This window comes from Pygocentrus nattereri, chromosome 26, assembly GCF_015220715.1.
Source record: "Pygocentrus nattereri isolate fPygNat1 chromosome 26, fPygNat1.pri, whole genome shotgun sequence".
Classification (NCBI taxonomy): Eukaryota; Metazoa; Chordata; class Actinopteri; order Characiformes; family Serrasalmidae; genus Pygocentrus; species Pygocentrus nattereri.
This window is the reverse complement of record NC_051236.1, coordinates 26,410,195-26,429,951: the sequence shown is the minus strand read 5'-3', so window position 1 is coordinate 26,429,951 and position 19,757 is coordinate 26,410,195. Positions and strand designations below refer to the sequence as shown.

The 19,757-nt window shown below is 42.0% G+C and overlaps 2 protein-coding genes across 3 annotated transcripts in view; one reads left to right on the top strand and one right to left on the bottom strand.

Moving 5' to 3' along the window:
* evi5b (ecotropic viral integration site 5b) overlaps nucleotides 1-8,902 on the bottom strand; it is a 69,185-nt gene extending 60,283 nt beyond the window's left edge. Inside the window, exon 1 of one of the 2 annotated variants that reach the window (XM_017698057.2) lies at nucleotides 8,646-8,902. The gene's annotated coding sequence lies outside the window, so the exon portion shown is untranslated. Of the gene's footprint in view, nucleotides 1-7,276; nucleotides 7,295-8,645 lie in introns of those variants that run through there. The other variant, XM_017698061.2, reaches the window with a different exon arrangement.
* Nucleotides 8,903-14,165: 5,263 nt separating this feature from the next.
* On the top strand, nucleotides 14,166-19,669 carry rpl5b (ribosomal protein L5b). Its single transcript, XM_017698067.2, has 8 exons — nucleotides 14,166-14,298; nucleotides 14,764-14,833; nucleotides 14,913-15,028; nucleotides 15,906-16,040; nucleotides 16,921-17,123; nucleotides 17,554-17,731; nucleotides 17,832-17,920; nucleotides 19,506-19,669. The coding sequence occupies exons 1-8, from the start codon at nucleotides 14,296-14,298 to the stop codon at nucleotides 19,600-19,602; spliced, it is 891 nt and encodes a 296-aa protein (XP_017553556.1). The 5' UTR covers nucleotides 14,166-14,295; the 3' UTR covers nucleotides 19,603-19,669.
* Nucleotides 19,670-19,757: the final 88 nt, after the last annotated feature.

Sequence of the window (19,757 nt, the reverse complement as noted above, 5' to 3'; positions counted from 1 at the left end):
AAGAAACAGTGCAATTAAACAATTAAATCTCTACTCGAAAAAAGATGAACACTAAATAAATTGTAGGTTTTATTTTGGAAATGCTGGTTCTGTTATGTTTGCTTTGGTGTATTTTAAAAATAAGAACTAAAAAAAATCAAACAAAATATCCAATCACACCAAGTCATGTTAGGCTTGAGACGTTCCTTTAGCACAGAGTAGCAGCAGAGCTCACCTCAATAATGCAAATTACTGTGTGATGTCATCACACCAAGACATGCGATTCTGTATTTTTACAATACCACCTTGCAGTGTTGCTCACACCGGGAAATACAATGTATTGTACTGTTAATGTCTAGATGATGTACTAGAGCCAAATAAATAAATAAATAAATAAAAGAAAAGAATAAATAAATAAACTTCCATTGCATTACAGCTGATCACAACCCCGACACTCTACACGTCTGCTTCACAATTACTGCTTAGCAAACGTACGCCATGCACTTTTACCTCGATTAAGCTTTCAGCATTCCAAGTGTTCCTGTGAATGTACTTTGAATCTGAAGGTCCAGATACTCAAAAGATGTGCCAGGGGATCTGTACAGATGAGACATGATACCCCAACAGAGCAGAGGATAACCATTTCCAAAACTGAATATAAAAGGTTAGCCGCCTCATCAGCAGTGATCTGCGTCACCACGTAACGTGTATGTAAGTGATATGTAATTTGTAAAAAAGTGAAAGAAAAAAGAAAAAAAAATTCCTCGCCTGCTGTGGCAGTATGCTTTAGCTAGGATGCTATCATGCTGCCACTGTGGTGCTGTATTTGTTACCCACTGTGATTTTGTTAAAAATAAATAAATATATACACACACACACACACACACACACACACGATACTGTACAAATGTGAATTACACACATTTGTCCTTTAAACTTTCTGGTGCTTGGTGCTGTGTGTCACTGCCATTCAGTGTAAACAGCGCTGTCTGAATTGAGATTACACTACTCTACAAAAACTCAGGCAACAGACAGTAACATGCACAATGTATAGTATTAGAACAGAGTGCAAAGCACCTGAACTGAGACACAGAAGAAGACTGAAACCACTCTGGGTCAGTTTCTTGCCCAGGGATCAAGCCTATTTAAAGGTTATTGTCTTTTCAGCGGAGAAGCTCCACTCTGAATGCTGTGTATTCCAGCACTAGGCTCTCTCTCTCTCTCGAAAACCAACCATCTGGGTCCATAAATAAACAAAACCAAATAGATCTGAAATTACAACTTCAGAGTTCTATATTGTGGGTGATACTGAAGAGTAATCAGGTCGTCACTGAAACGCTGCGTTCACAGACATCAAATGCGGCCTCAAACAGAATAAACAGGCCACTTGTATAAGTTTTAATACCCCACTTTATCGAGATAGGGGTAGAAACCCACCATGCTGATTCATTGTTATTTCAGTAACAACACGCCAGGTGAGGGGCATTTCTTTTGGCTGGAGTGCTGGCATTAAAAGCCCCCGACTGTTTGTTGTGGGGTCTGTTCCAGCTGTCCAAATAGTCTACAGGAGGGAAGAGCTGCTCGCTCAGAATAAGAGAGCAGTCTAGTTAACAGGTCTAGGATCCAGAAAAAGATAACAGCCTTTAAGCGGTCACATCGCAGAACACTTTCTATGTCTGGTCAAAACAAAAGGTTTAGTAGACGTGGCGTGAGGAAAAAGCCAAAGTTGTTACGTGAGATACACAGAAGGAGCAAGCGTTTAGCAACCTGACACTAAGCTAAATTAATCAATACAATGCTCGGTTCATGTTACAAATGGGAAAAAGAGCAGAGTTTCGATTTTGTCATGCGTAGAAATAGTTTTATCAGCACTAATGGCTTTCGTTTCTGGCACCATTTTATATCTATTGTTCCAAAAGCTGCCACAGAACCATCAATGTGGTAGAAGGCCTCAAATGTGAACCACATGCAAATGACCACCAACAAACCACAAAACCCACTGCTTTCAAAAGAACAATTTAATGTACAAATGCATTCACGCAATCTAATATACACACATTCTGGTCAAAATAATGTAAACCTATTGTTTCTCAGGTCACGTTAACTGTTCAGTGTGTTTTTGATAGGTCACAAAGCACAATGCAGCCACAGCATGCAGCAGTAGACTTGGAGGATAATCTGCCCACAGCATGCAGCCCAATTAATTCTATCCAGCAACACAATGAAGCACCTCCTCACTCAAGCTAATAACTTACTGTGGTCAAAAACTGACATCTTGAGCATGAAAGGCCTGGCAGGAGATGGGGTTCTTTAGTCTAGGTGACCTCAATGTGTCATGCTTGGCTCAGCTACCAGGCAGAAGAGAAGACAAGTGTCTGGGATTATCAGTGAAAGCAGAGAGGTACAATGAGTTTTAGGATTTAAGAAATGACAGGCCGAGCTACAGTAAGTCAGGAGAAGACAGAAGATGCAGCTCCATTAGTGTCCTGTCTATCTCGCTCTCTTCTCTTCCCAGACTATCCATGCCATTCTAACACATTCTAATGCTAATACCCAACAGCCTCTGCTGTACTGTTATGCAACCAGCATCTCTGTCATAAAAAAAACCTTCACTAATCATCTGAAAGATAAAGCTGCTCTATGTAAGATTTTTTTGTAGAGATCGAAAGAAGTAGCCTTACAGAGTGAGGAGGAAAAAAACAGTCAAATATGGTGTACATGCACCACTGAGCATCAGCCTTTAAAGCCACAAACAATAATCGTAAAGTCAGCGGTGTCACGTCTTTTTTTTTTCTTCAGACATTTTTTCTTTTTTTCGTCCAGCGCACAACCAATGTCACAAAATGTTCTTCCACACATTGCCTGCAATTACACTCTTCCACCAGAGAGGTCTCCAAATCCCTGAAAGTGCATCTTTAAAAGTGTTTTTCTCTTTCTTAAGAAATACGACAGAGAAGCCAAGTTAAAGGAACAATTTGGAAAAAAAACTTATTCCCACAATTCCGTCCTTGATCCAAATGAAGCTGATCAGCTAAGACATGTTTAGTGTCCAAAGTTTGCCTATTTAGTCTTGTTATTCAGAGCCTAGCACAGTCAACAAGTAATGGAAGCTTATGCCGTAATAACCAGCATCACGCAAACTGCATACCTTAAAACAACCAACCGTCAGTTCTTATTCGTAACGTTTTTATAGGCAGGCAGTTTGCACAGTGCTAAACCGGTGGGAAATAAGCTTCCATTACTTGTACCTACATTAGTCTCGTAGATCTAGTGGAAAACCAAAGAGGCAAACATTTCTCAGGCAGATCAACTACCTTTTGAGGTAACTGGAAAAATGGTAAACTACCTTTTTCAAACAGGCTCTTTTAATTGGCCCTGGTTCAGGGTATGTACTAGTACAAAGAAACAGGACATGAACATTTTCTCCTGTACTCGGGAGTGTCTTCTCACAAGGCCCAGATGGCCCACTCCCTGATTACGTGTGCCTGGGCCTCTGATTTACAACTGCGCTCTTTGTTATAGAGCGAGTGGGTTCGCCACCCTGCTGCCTTCCATAACCATGTGCCGCGTCTGAGCCTGCTGCACACAGAGAGACGACCCTCACAGGTGGCGTCTTAACTACAAATCTCCTGCAACACAAGGCAAAAACGCAACGTGTAGGGATCACTTCATTCTTTGCTCTTTTAGCAGGGAGGCAGAGACACTATGAGAATACTAAATGAGGGAGCGCAGTGAATAAAGATTCTTCCAATGAAAGACAGTATAATAGCAGAACGGTGGAATCAGCAAAGTGAGACCAGCTAAGGCGTTTCCACGGTTTAAGGGAGCCAAGAGTGCCAATGGAACCGTAGCTAGATGAGACGTGAATGAAATGAACCCGTTTAATAATCAGTGCAGAAAGAAAGATCGCCATATAAACTACTGCGATTAACGATTTCACTGAACCGAACGCAACTATTAAAGTTATACGCTTAAAGTGGCCAGATTGGCTGAAAAGCCATCTGGCAGCGTAATTAGTTTTGATTAGTAGCTAATATTAGTTGTAATGTCAACCTGATACTGAGTTGAACTGCTGTCCCTGCGCCTATACTCACACAAATGTCTACCATCTCACAGACTCTGCAGAGGCACGAGAGTGAAAACACACCTACTCCGTAACACACCTGCCAAAATATTGAAATTGGCTGCGCAGCTAACAAATACACCAAAATTACTCAAACATGTTGGGGCACCAAATGAGAAGTTCAACTCTGTTCACTTTCAGAAGTCACATGATGTCTAAATGAATACATTTGCTGTTTTCTTTTATTCCAATTTTTCCTCAATTCAATACACCCAATTCACATGCTGCAGAAATCTGATGACTGAAGTACCAAATAACCGCAACCGTCTCAAATAACTGATTAGGCAATTATGTAATACATGTGAAAGTGCAACTGAATTAAACTTTTGATACCGTTTACAAAAGTGACCGCCTTTGTTTCTTCTACATTTTCACCTGTGAACTCACTCAGAGTGTAAACTGCTGCACGGTTTCTCCCCTGCCTGCTATGAATGAACTTCCCCACACATTTCACTTTGACACGGCGAGGTGGCGTTCAAGAGAATCTCAATAAGGTCAGCCTGCTGAACAAATGCACCTTCAGCTTGCAACGCAGAGCAGCTCAGAGATGGAAACAGACAGAGAAACCAGGAGCGAGCGAAGGAGAAATGAAGATGAGAGAAGATGAGTTAGAGAGAAACAGACTTGATAAGGTAGCGGGCAAAGAGAGAAGTTCAATAAGGCAGCAGAGCGAACACGCATGCACTGCACATCGGAGAATCGAGACGCCCTGTTTAGTTCTAAGGAGTCTAACGAGCTGAATGAACAACATCGTGAAAGGACTGTGGATTCCTTAATGGAGCCTGCAAAGAACATGAAGCAAGCAGGAGCACAGTATTACCATAGACACCAAGCCATGCACTCCTCACAGCCTGTCCCGTGAAGGTGAGGAAACACAGACTCACAGAGGTCAGACTGCACTGATATTTTCTATTTAGTTAAGCAAAACTTAACATTTAATATCAATATTTTCCCCTTATTGCCAATCGGCCAAATGTCTGATAACTGGCAGCATCACAATGGTCTAAAATATGTTTCATGGCTGAAGACAGTACCAGTAACCACTGTGAAACCTGAATTTTACTGGTACTTTCCCCAATTTTTTTAGCGAGCTGTATTAAGGGTGCATGATGTCTTAATGAAGAATACTAACTGAGGGGTGTCCATGTCTATTCAGTGGTATGCAAAAGTTTTGTCGAGGTAAAAAGTCAGAATAATGCATCCTCTACTGAACTCATGTGTTAAATCTTTCTCACTATGAAAAAAAAAAAACAATTTGACAAGAAGCGTCCAAAAAAGATAGAAACTGGGACTACATCTGACTTCGCAAAGAAATAACAGTTTTTAGGTTAACAAACGCAGCAAAACGAATAGAATGCAGAGAGATCATATATTTTTCATGCATCAGTCTGAAATATCGGTCAAATCTCTGTCCAACGCTGATATATTTTTAAGCAAATATCTGAGAAAACAGACATGATACCAATACACTGTGCATCCCTACTCTTCAGCACAGTCATCTAAATGTTCTGCTTTTTGAAATATCAGTCGAATCTAAAATCTCTCTGACACTGATACTTATCCGCCAATACCAATATGATTCTGATATTATTGTGCATCCCCAAGTATATCACACAGTGTCAGAAACCACATAAGCAAGTCCATTAGAGATCATTTTACAACTCAGTGCAGCTTCAGGCCAAAACTAAAGATGCAAACTTCAGAGATAAACCATGTCTTTGCTGACTGACTACATCTGGAGTAAGAGGGAAACAGTGAAAATACTTTTTTGTGCTGTTGCTTTAGGACACCACAGGGTTTTCTTTGGCCGACACACAGCCAAAGTTGTTTAACTGGACAAGTACAGGCACGCTCACGCTCACGCAGGTGTGTGTCTCTCACTGAAGTGACTCAGGTCCCAAGCTCCTCACCTTTAAACTACTGATACGTTGTGAGCCGTCTAGACATCAGAAAGGAGAGCCAAATGAGGTGACCTCTGACCACACTCAGAGATCAACACGTCTTCCAGATGAACCTGATTTCTTTCCAGTACACACATGATCATAATACACATTTAAATCAGAGCACAGCCCATTACCTGACAACACACGCTTTCTAGAAGCCCTGAAAACACACTGCACTTCACCCTGGGTCAAGAACGAGAACGGATGCACTGGGCATTAAAGAGGATGAGCAGAGAGATCGGAGGTGATCCACTGTAATCACATCGGAGCGCAGGTTAAAGATCCAGTGATGCACGTTGTAGACACGTGCTGGGTCCAAACTGCATAATAACCACTAACACTGTAAGGAGAAGCCCATGCTGTGAGAGGAATAAATAAATGATATTATTGGTTAATATTATTGATCTCAGCCGCTGATGCACAGTGACGTAATCAAAGCTCAAAGGATTTTTGAGAGAGCAAAAGTTGTCTTTAAGCACTTCATCCCTTTCTGCCTCGCATGTCATTTATTTATTTATTTATTTATTTATTTATTTACTAAACTTTGGCACTTGAATAAAATATATTGTACGTTTCTTTTGTTCTCACAGTGTCAAAATTTCATGGTAAACGGATGAATAGAAGTGGCTCACATTGACTTTTTCCAAAGTCCTGCGCTGTTAAATTGCTCACATATCAACAAGTTTATTCAGGGTGGTTAATTTCAGAGAAACATACAGCGTCAGAGTTGTCCACAGCAGTGGTGATGAGAACATCTAAAGGGTTTAATGTCTGGTTTTAGCCCATACGTGTTTTTTTAATCCCTGCATGGTGCAGAAGGACATGCAGGACTTGAAGAGAAAATAGTCCAACAAGAAGACGTATTTCTTCAGATTATCACCATTTCACCGTTACTAACATTACACGTAAACCTCGGATTGTTTACTAGCCGTTTTGAAAAGTAATAAATTGTTGACCTCGCAACTCCTGGTTCCTTTCAACCACTGTAAGGAATACATTTCTCTATAATTGAGCGTTTCAAAACAAACGACAAAAAACCTGGTTTGTTTTCAATGCCTGAATTATGCAGAAACTGAAATGAGATCAATGCCAATCCCTTTATGAGCTTCCTTTCCTTCTCCTGCAGTTACTTTTGTGCTTTACAACTGGGAACCAGTGATTGTTCTCTTGCTTTGTACAGGGTAAGAGGGCACATATCACTGCCGTCTGAACAAAACCTCACAAACCTCACATTTTGGGTGCTGGAGCCTATCCCAGCGATCATCGGGCAGAAGGCAGGATACACCCTGGACAGGTCGCCAGTCCATCGCAGGGCAGACAGACAGACACAGACAGTCACTCACACCCAGGGGCAATGTAGCATGTCCAATTGGCCCGACTGCATGTCTTTGGACTGTGGGAGGAAACCGGAGAACCCGGAGGAACCCCACACAGACACGGAGAGAAACTCCACACAGAGAGGACCCCGGTCACCCGGCCGGGGAATCGAACCCAGGCCACAGCGGCGATATATTTAGCATAACTAATAAATGAAAGAGCACACCCTTTTACACGGTACCTGGACTACAGCCTTAATCTGAAACTCTAGACATTCTGCAGAGAACATGCCACTCCAGTCCCGAGGAAGTGATCTTGATTTCCTGTGGCCTCTTCCAGGATCATCTCTGTTACAGACATACTATCGATAATAGCCTAAGACTAGTCTGGGTCTACGAAACTCCTCCCCTGGTATGTGAAACATAAGCCTGCAGGAGAAAAGACAACATTTTGAGAGACTTGCACCTTGTGCGCTGAGACAGGCAAGAATGAACAGGCCTCACTAAGCTTTACCCACAGACCTGGCAATATGATGCATATGGTGCATTTCTTCCTCACAGCTGAGGAAAAGTCAGCACAGACCAAACAGTGATATCAGGCGTGACGAGCCAGCGCCTGCACTGTCAACATCTCCCCAGCTCGGCTTCAACACGCAGCTGCTACTGAGCTACTGCTCAGACACCAGTCACACCAGTGTTTCTGAATCCCGCTCCCGCACAGCCCATTCCACCCAGTACCGAGCTGATAAACCAGCATGAACGAAGCCCACTGACTAGCTTGACGCCAGAGAAAACACAAGGCTGCGGTGTGGGGAAATTCCTGGGAAGAACTAATGATTCCCAGAGTTCAGACAAACTGGATTTGCTCTCAAGATGGTTAACAGTTCAAATATGTGGCCAGAACTGTGTTGGAATGAAATGGGACCGGGACCCGGACCGGGACTAGGACTGGTCAATTTATAAGGGCAACCCTCAGTAGTTCAGACTTACTTAACCTGGGTTAGCTCCTCCGGCTAAGCTGCCTGTAGCCAAGCAGCCAGCAGAGCTGTGTGCGGGAAAATACCGGAGTCTCCTGAGCCGGCAGGACACAAGACCTGACGAACCGTGTTAGCTGACCGTGAGGAGGGCGTCAGGTCGGGACACCTTCGCGTTCACGCTTTAAAACCCTTAAATCCCACCAGCGACAACATGCAGCAGCAGCCGCCGCCACGGCTTCACCCTCCCTATGCAGAGGAGCCGGAGCAGCAGCAGCTAGGAGCTACGGGGAAAGCCGAGCGCGGTTACCTTGGAAGCTTTTATTTCAATCCCAGGATTTAGCTAAACATTAACTTTCCGCGGAGCGACGGGCAGCTGCATTCTCCTGCGCGGCCGAGCGCGGCGGGTAAACAGTCCAAACAACGTCCACTGGCGGTTCACACCGGGCAGGACTTCAGCAAGCAGTCCATGGAGCTCAGGCAAGCTCGCTAGGCAGTAACACTCGGTGTGTATACGTGTGTGTGTGTGTGTGTGTGTGTCTACACAACGGGCTGCTACACATATACATATACACACACACACACACACACACACTCATGCCAACAAATGGGCCCTGCCGACGTCACTGCGCTGGAGCAAACTGAGCATGCGCGGTCTAAGATGACCGTTCTCCCTGTCTAAGCGTAATGGCGCCATCTGCTGTTTAAAGAGCTGAGCGCAGGTGCTGCGTCCCAAACCGCACTGATTGACTGACTGACTGACTGACTGACTGACTGGTTGACTGATTGACTGACTGACTGACTGACTGACTGACTGGTTCATGCTCCAGTGTTTCTCCCCCTTTAAAACCAATGCTGCCTACGGCCGTGTCCCAAACGCAGGTAGCTGAAAAAATACACCTGCTTCACTGTGAATTGTTGGGGACGGGCTGTTTAGATGTTCGCTGGAAAATGCTGAAGGAAGGCAGCTGATGTTACTGCTAGGAAGCCGAATATGATTGCAGCTGTCTAACTAACTGAATAACTGTAAATAAATTTATGCACTTTATATATTACTGTATATACATATACGTATATTCCCAATGACTGTATAAAGTGTTTGCGTAGTGCATGATGGGTATTGTAGTGTAAGAACAATAAAAGATGAAAACAGTATAAAATGATTTCTGCCAAACCGCTGAAGCTGAAAAGCATAATGCTGTGCTATATATTGCTGCATAACATGCCAAACAACATCAAATGTAGTTAGGAACGCCCCTTAAATCGCACATGTCTACATTATAAGAATAAACCTCTAATGCGAAAGCCGAGTAAGACAGTGGCAGGACAAATTCCCTGCCAATGAGAGGGAATTCCCTCCCAAAATTTAAAAAGGGAACTTCTCCTTCCCTGGGTCCTACTGGAACTGATACATGTTAATACACGCATTACATTACAAGTATTAAATGTTTACAAAGAAAATTCAACCAATCCACTCAGATCATACAGAGGAAAGATCAGTGAGAGTCGTCACAGGTAATGGTAAAGATGAGTGAGCTACTGATTGTGTTCATAAAGGCCTCCATGAGACAAGGAGCCCATGACAACACAAACTATATGTCCTGAATGTGTGGATGTTAAGCCACCTGTCAATCTCAAAAGCATAAATATTAGATATATTGTCTAGATTTCAGACTTCTGCAGCACAGATGGTTACACCACTCAGGAGACCACTAAATTAAAAATGTGCATCCAACAGGCCCCGTTCTTGTCTTTCGCCTTGGGCCACTGAGTCACTAAATTTGCCCTCGAGTGCAATATAAGTGTAAAGTAGGATTAGGCCAACAGCTGTCAGTGTCTGAGACATTATAAAGATTTATAATGTAAACCTATGAAAGTCGTCTGTCTGAAAAGTCCTACACTTGCACAAATGCCGTTCTCAGCAGAAGAGCATTCCATACTTTATTCCAGATTAAATGGCCTCTTCCTCATCTAGCAGTCCTGAGTTAACTCATTAGCTTACTCCAGGCTTTCATGAGTTTTCAGTGTGTTTTAGATGAAGCTTTGCAGCTCTCCGTAATCCGTTTTACCTGGCCTGCCTTGATGCCTGCCTAGCAGCAATTATCCAGTGGTCGACTTGCTTTTCTGCCATCGGTTGCTCATATACAGGTAATAAGTTCACCTGCTGAATGGACAGTGTCTGCTACACAACAAGAAACTATCCTCCAGAAGCCTGCAGCTTTACCTTTAGCTATGTGATTAACGTAGGAGTCTTGCTCATAGTTGTTTGACTCATTGCTATTCTGTGCTTTTAGCTGACAACATGTTAGCTGGACAGTTCAGGCCAAGTCAGTACTATGTGACTGGGGTTTCCATTACCTCTTATCCTTCAGTAGTCTAGAATTTTTGCTTTACCCGTCTGGCTAAGTGAGTAGTCTTAAATCTTTATCTCTAATTCAAGGTTGACTTCAAAAATTGCCTTAAACTGTTACCTTACTTATAGCTTGGCTTCACTTTGAAGATTATTTCCATTATTAATCTGTAATATTAGTGTAGCCACCTCACAATTGACTAAAATTGGCAGAACTTTGTGAAATAAAAGTTATCAGCCACATATAATTTACCATACATGTGAATTCAGTTAAGCGCTGAATTAAAAGCATTGAAGCTCTTCATAATCCTTACTATCTAATAAATAATTAAATAAACACATGCAGGAAATAGCACAGTGAGAAAGGTTTCGAGTAAACCCTGAGCCTCAGCCAGGTACCACTGCGGTTAAATTCCTGCTTTCTGTAATCAAGTCCCTGTTATTAAGACTTATGGTTTATTATTTTTTTTTAAAAAGACAAGGAATAATAAATTAATGAACAACTTACCATTAGATAAGCAGCGTTCCTTGAGATCTGATACTAATCGGTACCTCTTACAAATGAAGTTGGTGAATGAGGTTAGACAGATAGTTGTGATTTGCTCGTGGTGAAACAGCCAACCAACTTTTCTGGTTTTTCATGGAGGTGCTGACGTTGGCCTTATGGTTGTAATGTTAGACACACCCTCCTCTTTCTCACAGAGAATCACTGACGCAGCCAGAATCTGCGTAAGATTCACTTTGTGTGGTTGCTATTTCAGGTTCAGATACCATCAAACAGGAGGAATTATTCCCAGTGATGCACAACACGTCTGCTCATTAGGCTACAGGCCAGGGTGTGGAATTGCTTGGTAACCAAAATAAGCCGGTGAACAGAATGAGAAAGAAGAAAGAAAATGAAACAAAAGAGTTTAATTGGTAGGATTATACTTGGCTATTATGTTATAATCCCCTGTGAAAACATGTGTTAGCTCAATGTCAGAGATTTTCTATTTTGACCATAGATGTGCACAATAAAGTTCATTTGAGAACTGAATTAGGCCACTAGTGAACGAGAACCTTACTCTGAACTACTCTCATAACCTCTCTTTCTTTCTTTCTTTCTTTCTTTCTTTCTTTCTTTCTTTCTTTCTTTCTTTCTTTCTTTCTTTCTCTCTCTCTCTCTCTCTCTCTGTAACATTGTTCACACATACATATAGGCATGAATATATTATTGAATTAGGCCCAAAAATATCATTTTATTTAATAATAACTGTGGTTGGTATAGTGTAGTGGGTAACATCTCTGCCTTCCACACTGTAGGCTGGGGTTTAAACCCCACCTTGGCAAACACCCTACACTGTACCACTAAGAGTCCTTGGGCAAGACTCCTAACACCACCTTCGCCTACCTGTGTAAAAATAATCAAATTGTAAGTCACTCTGGCTAAGAGCATCTGCCAAATGCCCTAAATGTAACAATTTAGTTCTTCTAAATGTAAGGTCAGAATTGCAAAAGTCATATTTTTTGAGCTAATGTGATTTCCACTTCATTCTTTCATTGCAGTAACAACACTTCTACAAGATGGATGGTTTAGGCTTCTCTACTTGCATTTGAGCCTAAAGAAATATCCTAATATATTCTTCTTTCCTTTCTTTCTTTCTTGGCTTAAAGCAACACTATGCATGATTGGGGGATTTGAAGACCCCTCCGGTGCAGTTATGTCATCGCACTCACCATACAGAAGAACACTTTATAGCATTAGTTGTGCTTCTGAACCCCACAAGCAGGTGAATCTGATTTTGCGAGTTTGTTTAAAGAGTTATCAAAACCCGGTGAAGGATGTGTCTGCTGAGGATGTGAGTGAATCATCTCCTGTTGTCATATCTTCATAAGTGTAACGTTGTATGGGGGGTAATGAGTCTCGACATGGTCCGAAAAATTACCACCTTCTCCTCTCTGGTAACTCTGACTGATTTTTTCAGGCTTTACAGGGTGACTCACAGCGGTGCACGCACAGCAAATTTTAGTTTGTTGTTTTTTCTCCATCCTCAGTAATGCTACTTCTTTCAGTATAAACAAAAATATGACACAGTGCTGCTTTAATTTTGTAGCTGATTTTATTTCTACTTCTTTCTTCATTACAGTAATAACACTAATATGGGTAGTTTAGGCTTCTTTAATCACGTTTGAGTCTAAAAAAAATAAGTGTAATGTTGCAAATATTCATCATAGGAACAATAATTTACAAGAAAACCAAAACAGAATCAGACGTTTGTTTAAATAATTAAACTATTATCTCCAGAAGTATAAAGCTCAACATGGTTGTATTTTTGTGTTTATAACAACAGCAGCAGCAACAACAACAACAACAACAAAAATAACAATATGGAAACTACACATGGATTATTATTTCAGAAGCAGCACTAGTCATTAAAATAGCATGTCATAAATATAATAATTCTATAATGCAGACATTATTATTGTTGTGGTTGTTGGTATTGTGATTGATTCAGTTATTATAGCTGAATAATATAGCTATAGTTGAAGAAGCGCTCTATTGTTATCTCTCATACTTCTTCTTATTCTTCTTCCACACTTTTCTGTGATTAATACAGCTCAAACCGCTAAACGTACAGACCCCGCTCAAACTGCGTTTTGAAGGTCTCGGTGCTGTGATTTCTGCTATGTATGTTTGGAGTCGATCAGATCAGGAGTTTTTAATAAAATTAAGTTTAAAAATTAAAAACCTCCCATAAGAATCAACAGCGGAATGTTCAGAACTTCAGATTCCAGCTGACATCGATGACGTCACAGCAGGCCACTCAATCTCACAGACACAGCTGATCACACAGGGAATCTGCTTTAAAATCCTTAAACTTTCACCTAGAAACTCCAGTTCAGCTTTAAACAGTAGTGAAACTTGTCCTTTCTGAAACCTCAAAATATCTGATCATTTTATCAATGAGCTTCAGAGTTATGAGCATTTGTTTGGCACTAGGCACACAAAACTTTCCCATTCACTCCCATGTAAATTTCTCAAAATCAGAATCTGCTTATTTCAAGATTTTCTCTGTTTAACTCGTCATAACTCAGACATTTTCTTCTGAATACACACAACATTACACCAAAATAATCCTCAGGGGGTCTTATCTCACACCATCTATCCGGTTAAGCGATAAACATTTGCCGAGTTATGACTGTTTGTTCAGAGGGTGCAAATCGGACTCAAACAAGGCTTCTCCACTAAGAGCTGCATAACAACAGAGTGATGCTTCATTTGAATAACTCCTCCCCCCTCAAACACATACATCTCTCCTTCTCACGCACACACACAGACACACACCGAAAGTGTTGTTGTTCACCTACACAGAAACACACACACACACCCTTGCAGCTCTCTTCAGGCCCTCTTGCAGCTGCTCGGAGCTGCAGTTTCCAGTCCACGCCGTGTTGCTCGCTCCGCTCCAGTAGAGGCTGCTGTACTTTCCCCTCAGTTCATCTCGGGGTAGCTGTGCGGTGCTATTTCCCGCACATGCGCACATCAGTCTTTCTTTTTCCAGTGCAGCGGAGTCAAACTGCCCACTGGTTGACTCCAGGCTCCGGCTTAGGAGACTGAAAAGTCTGCAAAATGGTCAGTACAGCGCCTCAATGCATGTGTACGTTCATACACCAGACACCTCTTGTTCCTCCTGTGCGCTCACATGATCCGATGAAGCCGGTAATAAAGAGGATGGAGTCAGATTCTCCGCCGTGCTGGGTCCCGGTTCCTGTATAAGCGTGGCCTAATGGCTGACTTCACTCCTCTGATAAACACGCACGCGCACGATTTCTCAACTGCCCTAAACTTCGTAAACACGTGGCACTGAATCTGAATGTTATTGAAGGAAAGCGCGTCCTGCTGAGTCCCTAAACGCTCACTACTGTGTTGGGATGCATTGGTGCTAAATGCTAACCCTGCTAGCTAGCTGCTGTGAGTTGGCCGCATCCTCTGAGTGGAGGTCCACTCGGTGTGGTCAGTGTGGTCAGTGTTTGTGGACGGTAGGGCGGTCTGTGTGCGCGCATATGCTTGCTTAACGTTTTCATGGTTGCTGCGCAGGGATTTGTGAAAGTGGTGAAGAACAAGGCCTACTTCAAGAGGTACCAGGTGAAGTTCCGGAGGAGGAGAGGTGAGAGTCGTGTAGTTCTGATAGTCTCAGCAGGACGCCGAAGTTGGCCCTGAGTACAGCTTCTTTCCTCTCGTTTCAGAGGGAAAGACTGACTACTTCGCCCGCAAACGCCTGGTCATCCAAGACAAGAACAAGTACAACACACCGAAGTACAGGATGATCGTTCGCTTTTCCAACAGGGACATCATCTGCCAGGTGAGTTACACCTGGGACTGTGAAGTACAGTTCCAGCACTTGTATGATGGCGAGTTGTCGTACAGGTAGGTAATAAATGGTGCCGCTGTTGATTGTCAGGTCAAAAAACGCCTTCCAGGGCTGAGTTTTGGGGTTAGGTTAGTGATGGATGATATTTTGTATACAGTGTTGGCCTCACACTTTTAGAAATGGTGATCTATGATGCAAATTTGGTTAATTGCAAAGTTTGGACATTGCTGGATGCTTCAGATTGCAAAAACGAATTGCTTGTTTTTGGAAATATGACGTCTGTATAGTCCGTGTTTAGGATGATCTGTTGCTTGTTTTCGTCTATAGAGAAGCGTAAGAAAACCGTGCAGTCAAAAGAAGCTGTGTCAGTATAGGGTGTTTGTCCTCGGGACGTGAAAGGGTCCAAGTTAACTTGTATTAATGAAAACATGCATGTTCAAAAAAAATAACTCTGTTAGGAAAAGTTTTGGATTTTAAAAATTTGGAGCATTTTATAGGATGCAGATCTATAGTCTCTATATATGGATCTCTAGTGTTTGGAGGTGGATCCAACCTGCGGAATCAAAGCCTGAGACTGTTAGTCAGACACTGAGGCTTTGATTAGGTTGCAACGTTGGGGTGCCTCATTTCCACACCTTTAGGGATAATGGCCTTACTCCACTGCTGAACCCCACAGAAAGTCGGGGAATCTAGAACTTGCCTCCCTCTGTCCCTGAGTAAATATCTGTTTGTCATTTTTAGACATCTTTTGATGTAGCAGCTCAGCGTATTGTACACCTGCCACAAACTGATACGTTGCACCTCTGGTAATTTGGGAGGTTTGGATATCCGTCCCATTAATGGTAACAAACTTTGTATTTTGTTGCAGATCGCCTACGCCAAGATCGAGGGAGACATGATCGTGTGTGCTGCATACTCCCATGAGCTACCAAAATATGGAGTGTCTGTGGGTCTGACGAACTATGCTGCGGCCTACTGCACTGGACTGCTCCTTGCTCGCAGGGTAAGGCTTCTCGACTGCTGCTACTTACTGCAGTCTTTACCTGTGTAGCTGTTATTCAAGCTGTTTAACTTTCTAGATGAAGCCCAAGTTATAAGTATGCTATAGCCTATGCCTGCTAACCAGTATTACTGAATATGGCTGTTTAAATAAATGTCAATATGCAGTTTGTTTGTGGGTTAAATATTTAGACCAGTACTGCTTAAATGTGGTCTTGTGAGAGAGGGTGAGTTTGTGGTATTGCACAGCGCGTTTTTGCACATTTGAGAAATGCAACACACTTGGACTTGCCGAAAAGCACGAGTGCACACCAGTAAATAAAACCACAAATAGATAGACATATAGATACTTTATTGATCTCGAAGGAAATTTAGCAGCGAGTAGCAGACACACAGCACTGTACAGTAATAGTAATAAGGGTGTAGACAATATAACAGGAAGAAGAAATGTAAAGATCTTATCTACAGGCGTATATACAAATAGAAAAATACAACAATCTGTAATAATATCTAAAATGTGAAATTTTGGACAAGCTGAAATGGACAGGTTTGTCCAGGAAATGGGTCCCACCAATTTGTCTTGGTTTCCGACCAGACAAACATGGGGAATCACTGTGGTGCATGCTGATTGTGCAGGAAGTAGTTATTAAAAATAGTCATTTTACAAGCTAGCCCAGTTTGTAAATAGCATCAGTCCTAGAGTCGTAGTGGTGTTTTTTTCAATTGAGTTGTAGCAGCGGGGAAGATACTAAGCTGTGATGTTTGAAATACTGATTCCATATTTTGCATTTGTTTTTGTTTTTTTTTAACAAATCAAGTGATTGAAGCTCAGATAAAGTAGGCGTCTCAAAATAAAACACTTTTGTTGTTTTGCTTTTCTAAAGCTGCTTAACAAATTTGGCCTGGATAAGCTGTATGAGGGCCAAGTGGAGATCACTGGAGAGGAGTTCAATGTGGAAAGCATTGATGGGAAGCCTGGTGCCTTCACCTGTTACTTGGATGCCGGCCTCGCCAGAACCACCACAGGAAACAAAGTGTTCGGAGCCCTGAAGGGAGCCGTAGATGGAGGTCTGTCCATCCCCCACAGGTACCACATTACATTATGTTGTGAGGCGTCATCCGTTTGAGGGAGATTATTTGTATGTATTGTTTGGATGGGCTGTCGTTGAACATCCTGCTGCTTGATGATGACACCTTTAGAAACTGAGCAATTGTAGTTGGTACTTCATTTGCGTGTTTGATGTGAGCATTTCAAGACGGGGCTGAAAGCAGCTTTAACAGTCCTGCAGTGTTGAGACAGGAAATTTTCATTATGTTTAGTAAAGCCAGTGACCATCTTGACGTCCAGATGGAGACTAGTTGGATGCCCAAATGTTTGACTTTTAAATTATTGTTAGGTTTGTAATGTAGAACGTATTCCATGGTTCGTAAACACTGGATTTAGATACTATATTAGTGCTGAAATCTGGAACCTGATCATTTGGATCACCTATGGTGTTTCTCCCTTTTTCGTCCAGCACCAAACGGTTCCCTGGCTACGACAGTGAAAGCAAAGAGTTCAATGCAGAGGTCCACCGTAAACACATCCTGGGCCTGAACGTGTCCGAGTACATGAGCCTCCTGATGGAGGAGGATGAGGATGCCTACAAGAAACAGTTCTCTCGCTTCATCAAGAACGGTGTCACTCCTGAGAGCGTATGTGTTTCAAACATGCACTCTAACTGTATTAATAGAAATGGACTTCAAATGAGAGGATGCTTATGAATGACATATCATTTAAACTGTTTCCACACAGATGGAGGAAATGTACAAGAAGGCACATGCAACCATCCGTGAGAACCCAGTGCATGAAAAGAAACCCAAGAAGGAGGTCAAGAAGAAGAGGTGAGTGCAGTTATTTGTGTTTGTCTCTGGTTCCTAAGGAATTCTTGTTCCTGGAAGGAATTCCAGAAACAAGAATCATTGGAATAGCATGGTATTTCACTACTGTGGTGGTGTGATGCCCAGTTATTTGCTGTAGACTTGGAGTGTTGAGAACTTCAGTTCTGAGAACAGCGGTCGTTGGTGCTTCAGTAATGCAGATGTTAGTTTCAGTCCATTGGTTCACACTGAATCGATTTGTGGATTTTTACATTTCCTGGTTTATTGGTCTCCAATACAGCAAAGATTAACCATAAGGTTCCCAGTCGTTGAGAATAACGTCTTGAGATCAGTTTTGCTGTCTGTTTTTTGTTGTGGGAGATGTGTGTGTGGTAAATTTTCTGACTTGGACTGTTCAGTCGCTTCCTGTGGCATTGTATGTGGCTTAGACCAGGGGTGTCGGACTCAACCACTAAAAGGGCCTTATTTAAAAATCTCAGCAAGTCTGTGGGCCAGCAGTATTATTTCATTTTCACATAGCATTTTGCCATGAACCAAACAGGCCATTGTTTATTCAAAATATGCCAAAACTGCAAGAGTGAAATGGGCATTGAATGTTTGACAATAACACTAATTAAAATTAGTTTTAGGTATTTTTTTAATGCCTATTTGCTTAAACTAGATGCCAGATATCTTTCCTTTTTAAGTGCTGGCCCATAGATTGCTGTAGGATAAAGGGGGTTAGAACACACTTACAGTGCATGCTGGGGACTATTGTGTTTGTCACATGGGCCTTAGACTGTAATGCAGATTTGTTTTAGTTTAGATGTTTTAAGTTTGGTGCACTTGGACAGAGTAGACTGAGTTGAGTGAGTGATTCTGGACATGCAGGCACAACTTTAATTGCTAGGGCAGATGTGGGTGGTTGTGTACATACTTTGAGAATAAAGTTAGACAATATAACATTCAGCATTTAACATTAGTCATTGTAATAAATTACTTCACTGTATGCTTTTCTGAGCATATTGTGGTATCCGTACTTAAAATTCATTTTTTATGACAGAAAAAGCAGTTAGTCACTTTTTCTTTGTTTGAATTGGTGGTGCTCAGTAGGTGAAACACTGTAAAAATCATTCCACTTTGTACAGTGTACTGTTTGTTCATATCACCTCTCTAATCAATTCTGCTCTGCTTTGTTTGCATTGAACTGATTTCATGTGAAATATGAAGGGTCAGTTTTCCAGACCCAGATTAATCTTAAGCCTAGACAACAAAAAAAATCCAGCGGTGTTTCACCATTAGCACTGCACTGAATAGAAGGTTAATCGTTCACTGGGAAACTTCCAGAATCTGTAAATTGGGGATTTAATTTCTTTCCAAAGTTCACATGAAAACTTTCTTGTGTTTATTAAGTGACACTAGTGAAGTAGTTTTTCAAAATAGCAGACTTCTGATTTACCGTAGGAAAAACTGCTGTCATTGCCACATGACTACCAGTGTGAAGGTAACAAATGGTGTGAAAGGTTTGCTGCTGTAAAGCTTTGTGCAGAGTTGCATCTTGAAAACTCAAGAACTCTGCTTGCTAACTCAGGTTTTCCTCTGTTGACAGATGGAACCGCAGCAAGCTCACTCTGGCCCAGAGGAAAGACCGTGTTGCTCAGAAGAAGGCCAGCTTCCTCCGGGCTCAGACTGCGGAGGAGGACTAAATCGGTGTCTTCTGGCCTACATTATTGTGCAGAATTTTGTTCTAATAAATCTATTGAGTCTTTTCAAGCATTGTGTTCATGTAGCATTGATCCACCACAAGCGAAACTTGCTGATAAAGGAGAAAAACGATGCAGTAGTGTTTCATGACGCCTGT